This window comes from Canis lupus, chromosome 10, assembly GCF_011100685.1.
Source record: "Canis lupus familiaris isolate Mischka breed German Shepherd chromosome 10, alternate assembly UU_Cfam_GSD_1.0, whole genome shotgun sequence".
In the NCBI taxonomy this organism is placed as follows: Eukaryota; Metazoa; Chordata; class Mammalia; order Carnivora; family Canidae; genus Canis; species Canis lupus.
The window spans coordinates 62,670,823-62,683,387 of NC_049231.1; the positions used below are offsets into that span (position 1 = coordinate 62,670,823).

The 12,565-nt window shown below is 34.0% G+C and overlaps 1 protein-coding gene across 1 annotated transcript in view; it reads right to left on the reverse strand.

The window, feature by feature from the left end:
• The window catches only part of USP34 (ubiquitin specific peptidase 34), a 243,185-nt gene that overhangs the window by 111,298 nt on the left and 119,322 nt on the right, over positions 1–12,565 (reverse strand). Inside the window, 4 exon segments of the mRNA XM_038551363.1 lie at positions 3,778–3,873; positions 6,328–6,417; positions 11,603–11,730; positions 11,822–11,937. Coding sequence (XP_038407291.1) covers positions 3,778–3,873; positions 6,328–6,417; positions 11,603–11,730; positions 11,822–11,937 — 430 coding nt within the window.

The window sequence follows — 12,565 nt, forward strand, 5'->3', positions numbered from 1 at the left end:
GATACTACAAAACATTCTAATTCCCACAAGCACCTGAGCACCCAGTCAATGAAACTAAATCAATCATGAGTTCTTACCTCTATATTATAAATAAAAGGCTTGTTGTGGATGAATTGCCCAAATTACTTTGCCAACAAAAGGCAGCAGCCAGTCTGAGCCCTGATACTAGGTTGCAGAGAGTCAAAGCACCTCAATTCAACTTCCTATATAATCTTCAACTAAGTGCAAAATTTTAAAAGCTTCCCAAAATTAACTGGTTTCAACTGTTGAAGTTTAAAGTTAAGGTTTTCTAAAGATTAAGTTTGCTGAATATTACTTTTGCTGTCTCATATTAACGTTGGCAAAGAAAAGATGAACTTTCACTTCTTTATTGTTTGCAGTGTCCTTGGTGAAGATGAAAGTGTGGCAAGATGGCAGTTGCGAAGGAGGGATGAGAGTAAGCCAATCACAGACTAGAATGCCATCCAGATAAAATTTAAGACAGCTCCTAACAGCTTCTCATCTCTCTACTAAAAAGGATGATGGGTTTTGTAGCAGAAGCCTGGAGTACAGGTTAAAATTCGAGTTCTAGCTAGCATCCATCAGTTCTGTGATTTTAAGTAAGTTACTATACTTCTCTGAGCCTGAGGGACACTAGTCACACACATAAAGGAAGAATGAAATCTTGTCCTGTACAAAATGCTTTAATTTCCTGCACATTTCTTTCCTGTATTTGCAACTCAGTAACAGACCAACCCTAGAAGGCATGTACCCAGTCCCTTTGTCCTCTTTTCAGCTTCCACAGTTAGAGCCACTGGTTCCACACTTCAAAGGATTCTGCTCTGTCAGGGTATCACTGGCTGCTAAAATCACTAGCCAGGAAATTTCTTGAGATGCAAAACAAAAGTTAACATCAATTGTTGACAAGTTCTCATGGACTCGACTATGGCTTCTGACATTATAGGAAATATAAGACAAAAATAATCTCCCTACAGGCATGAAATTTTAGTAGAGAACTTAAGCCTTAAAAAAAAATTCTGTTTGTAGCCTCTTTGTTGACACAGACAGGATTTTCTCTAGAGGCCACTGGTTCAAGAAAAATATAATGTATCTATTTGGGAAACGAAGTGTTATCTCTCATACCACCAGAATCTTTTTGTCCTAGGTAAAAATCTTAGAACTTGCCTACTAAAATCCCCATGAACAAACGGAAAACAATGGGCTACACACTCAAAAGGTCAGCATGCTTTAACAAAGGGTAGCAAATTTACAGCTCTGTTTTACAACCTGAAGGAACAAGGCAGTTATACCAAGAGGCTAGACAACATCTCTCTGTTTTAAGGTTTTATTCTCCTTTAGATGCCAGGCCACAAGGCAAGACCAGAGGATTGGAAGGATAATATATATCCTAAGAAAGTTTAAAACTCATTCTCCAAAGAGCATTACTCCACTATCTTTTTCACCACAGTAACAATGCTTGTATGAGGCTCCACCTCTAATTCCACTAACAAAGTCAGCAACTTCCCTGTAGCCAATGCTGTGAATAATCAAAACTCAGACCTGTGTTTATTTTTTTGGCACTTAACATCGGACTTTTTCTTTTTGAGGATGATTCACCTTGGTCTTATCTTCCACAACCCTTTCTAAATTAAGCCTCCCATCCTGGTTCATCAAGCCCACAGGCTTGTAGTGGTGGTGAAAGCTCTTTTGTAACCTTAGTGTTTACTTATCTATGCACAGGTAACTTGAATTCTGTCTCCTAAAAATGCTCAAGATGTGGGTTGTGTGGTTCTGCTTATCAATCTTGTGGTTTTTACAGATTTATGGAGATGCTCAGACACAGGAAACCATAATTATCTTTAACCTCTGCTTCAAGAATTAAAAGGAAGATACAGACTACAAAGAACATTTAGAATTTTAATAGCATTTAAAGAAATTTATCTTATGTAGAGATAACTTTGTAAACAAAGCTACAGAATAAATTTAAGGAAATAACTCAGAAATAATTTGATAGGCTTGTAAGATAGGAGGTCTTTAAAAAAATCACTGAGTAAGGGCGCCTGGGTGACTCAGTGGTTGAGCATGTGCCTCTAGCTCAGGTCATGATCCCAGGGTCCTGGGATTGAGTGCCACATCAGGGTCTCCAAAGGGAGCTTGCTTCTCCCTCTGCCTATGTCTCTGCCTCTCTGTGTGTCTCTCCTGAATAAATAAACTTTAAAAGTTTAAAAATCACTGAGTAATCAGTAATCAAAAAGGCAAGGCTGCTTGAGTTTAGATTTTAGAGGGCCCAAAATACTAGGCTGAAGGATCTGGAATTTACTTTTTACACAGAGAAGAATCTAAATGGGGATAAAGAGCAACTCTGTTGTTTGTTTTGTATCATAGTTTGTTATTAGCCAGGTAACTATAGTTTATAGATTATCTATGTGCCAGGTGCAACTTACTAAATTATTTAATTCTTATAAAAATTAATCAAAATAAGATTGAAACAATACATTCATCTTCTAAACCCTTCTAAATAATACATTCATCTTCTAAACCCTTAGTCTGTATGGTTCACAAGCCCAGGTTCTTTCCTTCAATACTATATTACAACTCCTAATATAATGAAGATAAGAAATTAAGGAGTAAGGCAGAGAATGAGGCAAAACAACTGATCCAGAAGTTGGATAACAGGACTGGAACAGCATCCATGGGAATGTCAACTTGTGAAAATACATGAAATATATTTTAGCATTAAGATAACTAGAGATTGATGACAGCATAATGTAGAACTCAAGAATATTAGAGAAAACAAACTACTCCACTATTTATAAAATGTGTGACCTTGGGCAAGTTATTTACCATCTCATAGCTTAAACGTTCTCATTTTTTAAATGAGACTGCCTAATTCAAAAATTAGTTGTTGTATATCTTGAAATTAATACTGAATAGTTAAATGGTATTTGGCATAGAGTAAGCATCAATGAACAGTGGTATTTTTATCATCATTTATGTTTGGAAATGACAGAACAAAACAAAGGCCCCAAAGTCTCCAAGTGTAAGGTGACTGAGAGGATGGTGGGACTCTGAAGGACATAGTAAAATCTGGAGATACAACTAATTTATGGAAAAAATAATTCATTTTTGGATTTAAGTATGCCCTAACGGTCTATTACTTTTCTGAACACTTGCATAGTGTGCTCAGTTTTCATCTATGTAGTAGTTTCTATAGAATTATTTTCTCAATAAATACTAAGGCTAGCAGATATACATTAAAGCTAGTTTTCTCAACCTGGCCATCAACCCCCACCAATTGACTAACAAGCAGAAACCTTCTGAATTTTAGATGTTTCCTTCCAGGCAGCAATTTTCCTGCAAGAAACTTTAAACATACCTATACCACTGACCAATTTCTGTCAATTCTTATCCAAAGTCACTTAATGATTAAGTATTTCAAAATTTCCGAATCAATGCCCTAAGAGAATAAAGCAAGATATTGATGATTTCTGGGGGAAAAAAAGGCAAAAAACTTTTGATCCCCCCAAAAAAGTGACTTTGAACAGAACTCAATGGTGAAAGTTAACCAACCCCCAAGAGTTATATGACCTACATTTCCCTATGTTAAAAACTATAAAAATAACCTTGTAAAATTCTCCAACTTACAAGAGCTTTTCTATCTCTTAAAATTTTTGCAACTAAAGTTTTTATCACATTCATTTACTATATGAAAGAAAAGGAGTAGAAGTACTAGAACATTATCTTTTAAAGGATAGACAATCAAAACTTAGAAATAAGTAACCTAGTTAAGGTACTTACAGTGCATGTTTCTGTCTTCCTTCTCTTACAGCTTGAATATAGTATACCAAATTATCAAAGAAAAGCTTCATCATGTTCAGTTCTTTTTCTGCCCACCTGGCCCAAATGAAAGAGAAAACACTTTTAAAGGCACAGGGTAAGAGAATAAATCTATTCAAGGACAAGAAAAAAAATGCAGATCTAAAAATTTTTCAAAAGCAAAATCTTAAAAAAAAAAAAAAAAAGGCAAAATCTTCCAATTATCAAAATTTTAAAGTTCGATTTATATTTGAATTGTGGAAGATACAAAACATTTTGTCCTAATTTTTATGAGTTTAAAGTATCACTATAGTTTTAAATCCCAAAACACTCCATCTCTGTGAAAAGGATAAAGTGTCTGGCCAGTACTCATCATAAATGACTATCATGAGTTAATATTAAAAATGGTATGATAGGGCAGCCCGGGTAGCTCAGCGGCTTAGTGCCACGTTCAGTCCCAGGTGTGGTCCTAGAGACCCGGGATCGAGTCCCACGTCAGGCTCCCTGCATGGAATGGAGCCTGCTTCTCCCTCTGCCTGTGTCTGTGCCTCTCTCTCTCTCTCTCTGTGTGTGTCTCTCTCATGAATAAATAAAATTTTTAAAAAATGGTATGATACAGTCCGTAGAAGGATGGACTATGTGCTTTAGTCATTATTTAGTAAAATTTATCAAATGCCTGGCATGTAATACACATACAATACAAATCTGCTAAATCTTTTTTTTTTATTGTAGAATATTTGTTTAAAAAAAAAAATCAGGTATCAGCTCCAAAACAACCTACAAACACTAAAATAAAAAAATAAAGTAATAAATTCAATCAGAGATCCCAGGATCCATAACACCCATACCAACATCATCTACTCCACAGAATTCTTACTACCAATACATCTACTTTGTAAAGAAGTATTAAAATTCCAAAACTTCTGATATAATTTACATCATGTTTTTGCTATAATGCTTTTTTTCAAAATAAATTACTCTCACCTTGACAATCCCTTAAAGAAGATGACGTTAACACAGAAAAAATCTATTAAGACATGTTTGAAACCAGTTCCAATACACTTGCAACATGGCTCTGGGCAAGTAACCTCCTCTTTTGAAGTCTGTTTGCTGGTTACCTGAAGATTTACTAAGAGGATAAGGAGTAACAATTTCCAGTTTTAAACTATGGGTCTTAAAGAGTTTAAGAGACAATATGTATGAAGTGTTGAGTGCCGCTGCATAGAATAGATTCACAGTGGAAGTTTTTGTTATTATTGTTGCCAACTAGCCATAGGAGCTCAGTGTTCTTTTACATGATCCACTTGAGATTTAGGAAGGAAACTAGTCTCAGATAGGAAATCCTGTGAACTGCCATTAACTGAGCTTATTTATATTTACATTTAATTTAAAGATCAAGCTAAAAGGGTCTCGATTCAATATACTTAGGTTCAGGTACTTGATAAGTAACTGACCATACAGAGTAGGTCACTTCTATAAAATGTTACTTTGTTATTCCTTAATATAAACCTTCTCAAATGGCTACAATATGTCACCAACTTGCCCAAATTAGCTATGAGTAAATCCCTTTAATACTTGAGAATTCTGTCATTCAACCATTTAAAAACTATTCAGAGTCAATGACCTGGATTCACATTCCTCTTATATTTAAAGAATATTAAATGCTTTTCCCTATCCCTCTGTTTAGTATCTCAAGGACCTCCCCTTATATTTAGAAATAAAAATGTCACATGACTCATTGCAATAACAAAAGATACTGAGATGCTCTTCTAAAAAATAGAGGTTCAGGTTAAATAGGCCCCCTTTAAAAGAGCAAAAAAACAGCAAGGGCTACAACTGAGCACTTCATCTATTTAGAACTACTGTGAAGTCTTCAAATAATTTTTCTAAATGATACTCACTTTGGAAGTAAACAAGTACTTTTAACTAATTTTAGATAGAAGGAATAATATGAAAAGCTATCTTGTTTAACCTCAAAAATGAATCCCTCAAAAGGCCTAATTTTTCCTAAAATCTAAATGTCTCTGAAATCCCTCCAAAAATCTATGTGAATAAAGCAAGTAACATTCTTATAGATTAATCCTAAATTCTCTGTAAATGTAAACGAGTAATAGGGTTGTGTCAAGATAATTCCTAACATTATGTAATATCTACAACCAATTTCTAGTAATGGGAAAAATTAAAGGCACCCTAGACTGTTTATTTTAGTGTGAATCTTTTTCAGGAATCCTTTACTGTGGTTGATATACTACAAATATTCACCCTAAAATTAGACCAATTTCTTGCTACAGTATTCTTCTTAAATTACAAAGAATACAAATGTCAAATTTTTTTTTTTTACTGATGCTGGTAAAATCTCCATGGGCTAAATGGCAAAGAACACTCTGGAACATCTAAGAAAACATTTGAGCCACACAAAATTCAAATATGCCTGGTGAAAAAAAAAAAAAGCTATTAAGTTATTCAAAACTTTGGTAACTATGATTATTTAAAAAAAATCCTTAAATGAATATTTGTTTCTTTTTTACTTACATTGTAATCCAATGTGTATCATAACTGCTCCCAAACTGCTGAAAAGTACCAAACAGTTTTGGAAGAAGGCGAAGTGAAATTACTACTGATCTGAAACAGCAAAACAGAGATGTATAGAATAAAATAATTTTAGTTACTAATTCTAGTGTTTTACAGAAATTTGGCTATTTATAAATCTTAAATTAAGCAAAAGGATTTTAAGGAACTTTACATTATAAACATATTTCCTACATAAACACTGAAAAAATTTTCCCTAAAGTTTAAATTTTATATAATGGGGCAAGAAATCCAAGTTTTAACATCTCAATCCAAGATTTTTAAAGTAAAATACACTATAAATACCTGAGTATAAAAACAAATGGAGAATATTTAAAAGTACTTTCATGAAATAAAAATTAAGTTGTGGCTGCTTCTGAGGATTTAATCAAGGAAAATGGGGGGAAAGCAGCTTATCTAGAACAGAGCTTCTCAAAGTTTAATGTGCACTTTATTCACCTGGGAGAATTTTGTTACAATGCAAATTCTGATTGGCATGTCTGAGATACTAAGTTTTCCTAAAAGCTCACAAATGATACTTAAAATGCTGGTCTGTGAACCACATTCTGAGCAGCAATAAAATAGCATTTTTCAAACTATACAAATTATTCCTTTCTCCCTAATTCTTACTTAATATGACCTGAATCTAATTTGAAAATCACTTCATTATGAGCCATGTTAATAATGAAAGCACACCATACACTTAAAGTATGAAGGAACAAAAAAGGAAAATCACTCTACAACTTTAAACAGATCTGAGTGTGCCTATCTTGAGGTGGGTGGGGGAGGCGGTATAGGGAAGATAGAGACAGACAAATCCCCTAAGTCTTAGCAGGCAAGGAGGTGGCTGCATGAAGTCTTGAAAGGAGCAGGACAAACTCCAATGAGGTAGTGAATTTTTTTAAGGAACCTAATATTGCTGCATAAAAATTTAAAAAAATATATGGTATACAAGTAAGTTCTCCAAAATACTTCCTCTTTTTTAGAAGAGTACCAGGAAAATCAAAATAGAGAGCTGCACTTCTGAGTATGACAGAAACAATGGTAGGTAATGAGTAGGAAAAATTCATCACCTAATGAATAATTCCTTAATGTGTCTACCACTAGAATGTACTTAATGAGAGCAAAGATGGTCTTATTAATTTAAAAATCCCTGCATATGATGCACAATGAATACATATTAGTTTAAATAATGATCTAATAAAGAATTTAAAGGCAAGACAAGACTTTCAAGTAAGGAGTAAGAAGTACAGTGTAAAATGCTAATACAGTCACAAAGGAGGAGAACAAACAAAAAAATATCACCAGATAACAAAATAAATAGCATGTTAGTAGAGTGCTAGATGACTAAAAACCACATTGGTACAGACTAAGGAGTATGCAATGCAGTTAAGTCATGGAGATAGTAAGTGCCTAATATTCTTTATATATTTAAAAACATTTAAATTGGGGGTCACCTGGGTGGCTCAGCTGGTTAAGTGTCTGGCTCTTGATTCCAGCTCAGGTCATGATCTCAGGGACCTGAGATGGAGCTCCTGGTCAGGCTCTGCACCCAGCAGGGACTTTGCCTGAGATTCTCTCTGGTCCTACCCTCACACATACTCTCTCTCTCCCCGTCACTAAAGAACAAATCTTTTTAAAACTTTAAACTTTTAAATATATTTCTAATAATAACATTTTAAATATTTTTCAAGAAGCTACACATTATTGATGCTTGGGGAAAAGGATCATCAAGAATCAGGGGGAAACAATTGTAGATTCTTTGTCTAAAATCTTTTGTCAAGGAGTGCCTGGGTGGCTTAGCTGATTAAGCAACCAATTCTTGATTCTGGCTCAGGTCATGATCTCCGGGTTTTAAGATCAAGCCCTGCATCAGGCTCCATGGAACCTGCTTAAGATTCTCTGTCTCTCAAAAAACTCAAATCTCTTATCAAAATTTCAGAAACATTAGTAGAGTTCTTCCTAAAAATTAAGACATAAAAAAAAACCAATGTATACGTATTAATTTGACCTAAGGCTTTACAACCATAAAATAAGGACATCACAAAGGAAAAAAAAATAGGAAAATTACATCTAATATCACAAAACAAAATGTTCTTATGTGCCTTATAAAACAATCTGTCTGGGATCCCTGGGTGGCTCAGCGGTTTAGTGCCTGTGCGTAATCCTGGAGTCCCGGGATCGAGTCCCACATCGGGTCCCTACATGGAGCCTGCTTCTCCCTCTGCCTCTCTCTCTCTCTCTCTCATGAATAAATAATTGAAATCTTAAAAAAATAAAACAATCTGTCTGAGGCTAAATAAACACAAAACACAAGTTGTATACCACAGACTATGTAAGGCCTTTTTAAAAAGTGTTTACAATGGTTCCATATAAATGGTAGAATTATGGGTAGATTTATTGAAGACTTTAATTTTTTCAGATCTCTATGCTTCCTGAGAATAAACCCATATTACTGTTCCAGAAAAGCTAAGTTCACTTCATCAAATAAATTGGAATATGACCATAGAAAAGAAAGAAAAATGCTGACAGATCCATAAACCATGGCAAATCAGGAACTGCAAAGAAAACTTAAAACTTAGCATAGAGAAAATAAAAAGTTAAAGCCTCCCTACTAAATACATAAAAACAAAACCAAAAAACAAAACAAAACAAAACAAAAAAAAACGACATCAGGAAGTAGACTTCTGTATTCTTTTGCCAATGACAGGAAAATAGTAAATGAGTTAAGGTTGTCGTGACCCATTTGTTTCAACATATGGAAGAACTTTTCTATTACTATTAGCATCTTTGCGCAACATTCCTTTTTGATGGTAAACTCAGGGGGCTAGATTTGAGAAAGGATCCTTGCATTTTGAATGGGATTTCTAAAACTCTGAGGTCACTATTAACATTGTGAGCCAGGTAATTCTTTGTTGTGGAGGGGCTGTCTCTGCATTGATGGATACTTTGCAGCATCCCTAGCCTGTAATTATACTTCCAATCCCATTTATTAGACAACCAAAAATATCTTGGTTGACATTGCTGGGGGGCCTGGGGGGGGGGGAATCACCCCCCTTAAAATCCACTAGTTTATCAGGAAATCCATACTAACGATGTACAAAACTTTTTTTCAAACTTGCATAATAACTTTGGGAAGTTCAGATAGTATACACTTAGATATGTTGCATATTTCCCATACTGAAAAATACCACTGTGCTCTAAGTATTATCACATATGACCATCATTCACTACAAAACTAATATTAAATAGTAACTGTAGGAAAAGTCCAGTTTGAGGGCAAAATTAGCTTAACACAATAATTACATTTACTATATACTCAAAACATTGTATAGGATACAGGAATTGACTTGAATAAATGAAAAATGCTTCATCTTCATTTGGGAGCGAACAAATTAAAGATTAATAAAACAATCCAGATTAACAATTTTCCATTTTTCACACAGACTTTTCCTTTTGTCTCTTTTAAGTTTCCCTTTCAACAGAAAGATATGCTAATAGAAAAACTAGAAAATAGAAAAGCATAAGAGAAAAATAAATCCTTCCAGAAATAACCATTTTACAGTCTCAAATACTGCCTACAATCTTTTTTAAAAGGTAAGCCTGTAAGTAAATGCCCATGTAATCATATAATCTTTTTAAAAATGGACTCTTTAAAGGCTGCATGATATTTCATCTTTCATACTTCTTCATACTTTCATACTTCTGGTCTTCATTGTGTCCTTTTTTTTCCAGTCACTAAAAACCCAACAGTAACCATTATCCTGACTACTAAATACTATCATTTTCCTGTTTTTATGCTTTACATAAACGGAATAATAGTGATATATTCTCCTATATCTGGCTTCTTTCATTCAACATTGTATTTGTGAGATTCAGCCATACTGTTCCATGCAGCCACCGTTCATTCAATGTTACTGCTATAATTTCATTCAATAAACAGTCCACAATTTTTCTTTCTAATCTGTTTTGGCACTTGGATAATTATATAAACACTATTTAGTTATTTTGAATAATGCTGCTACGAACATTCTTGAATGTACCTTTTGGTAATTGTCTGGATGTACTTCTGTAACATACACACTTAGCAGTGGAACTACTGGGCCATAAGGGGTACAGATGCACATATGGGAAATTGATACAAATTGTGATTGTTGGGATCCCTGGGTGGCGCAGCGGTTTGGCACCTGCCTTTGGCCCAGGGCGCCATCCTGGAGACCCGGAATCGAATCCCGCGTCGGGCTCCTGGTGCATGGAGCCTGCTTCTCCCTCTGCCTGTGTCTCTGCCTCTCTCTCTCTCTTTCTCTCCCCCCGCCCCCGTGTGTGACTATCATAAATAAATAAATAAATAAATAAACAAACAAACAAAAAAACAAATTGTGATTGTTAAAATTATATAGCCCTTTAAAAAGTGGAAAATATCACAAATACTTTTTCTAATTAAACTATTAGAATATTTCTATTCAACTGACTAACTGAATGTTAGTTTCGTAGTAAATGATGGTCATATGTGATAATACTTAGAGCACAGTGGCATTTTTAAAGCACTTAAATATTCAATAAAATTAAATATTTATATCAGGTCAAGGCAGAGGTAGGCTGAGAACATTCTATGAGTAAAACAGAATACAATATATTCCATTAGTAACTCAATTTACTATATCAGAGAATTGCATTACCAAAGCAGTATAAGACAAAGAAAACCTGAAATTATACCAATGGAAAAGAACTGAAAACTCAAGAAACTTGTGGGAATCACCTGAGACCCAATAAGAAGTATATAAATATATGGAATTCAAACTAGGAAAAAAAAACCCACTAACTTAATTCTTTATGCACTACAGAAGTCAAGACACAAAAGATTAACCCATTTGGAAGAACAACATCATTATCAAAATATATTTCAGCTTATGTTTATTCAAGTGTAGTTTGGAAACATAGCAGTTACCACTATGTTCCCCAAAACAAGGAGAGACTAAGTATTATTACTTTGTTTCTGTTGGGAGGATATCTAATCAAGAGTGGCAAAAGTGCTGAAAGACAACTGATTAAAAAACAAAAAAACCATGTGAGGTAAAAATCTTCAAACCTAACAGGAAATGCACAATCACATAAAAAAAAAAAAAAAGATCGGTAATGGTACATTAAAAGCTATGAGTCCACCACATATAGTCAAGTACAGAATACACAAAATAAACTCTAATATATATTTAAAAAAATTTTTTTAATTCCCATTTACCTGTTGTTTCCTAAATTTTCAAGGCAACCTTCAATGAATCTCATTCGAATCTGTCTATCCGTAAACCAACATACTAAGGAACAGAGAAGTTTCTCTGCTTCATTTATTAATCCTTCAGAAAGATTAACCTACAAAAAAAATGTATACACACAAAGTTACTGTTTATTCTGATTGCATCTTTGTAATTTTGTCATCTTTTTGCTCTAGTAGGTAACTTACTGCATCATCATCTTGGACTATATCCCACAACAAAGTGTTTCCTTTCTTACAAACATTATCCAAATTAATGTCTGTCACAGCATTACTGTTGAATTGATGTTTATGAACAGCAGGTCCTGAAAGGGCAAAATATAACATGCGCTAGAGGAATGCAACTGATAGAAATTGTGAATTACAGCATTCATAATACTAACAAATCCGAAGTATAAAAATAAAAATACAAGATTAACACAACAGTTGCTTTGTGAACACCACAGTGTTGTTCAGAGTTTGATAAAACTAAAGTTAAGATTTTTCCTCTGTTGGTCTTTTCACTATTTCTAATGCAAGTCAAGAGAACAGTATAATTGCTTGAAACCCAAATTAAGCATAAAGAAAATTTTCTGGAAATAATTCTACAGCCAAAGAACATTCTTCTGTATTATCTTCTGTATAGTGTTTTATATCCCTACATTAAAAAAAAAAATTGGAGATTGATTTACCCATAACATTCAATTAAATTCAAAGATTCTACTATTATTCAAAAAAAAAAAAAAAAGATTCTACTATTATAATTCAGGTGCTGAGGGCCATGGTAAATAAATTCTCACTGGTTCTACCAAGCAAAAATGCTTGTCTTTTTAAACAGTTTTGCTTTACCCTGAAACTTCCCCACTGAATCGTACATACACATGGATTTCATTAAAATAAGAATTGTGCCATTATTACCATAAGGTTTAAAACACTTCCACCACCCTAAAATTA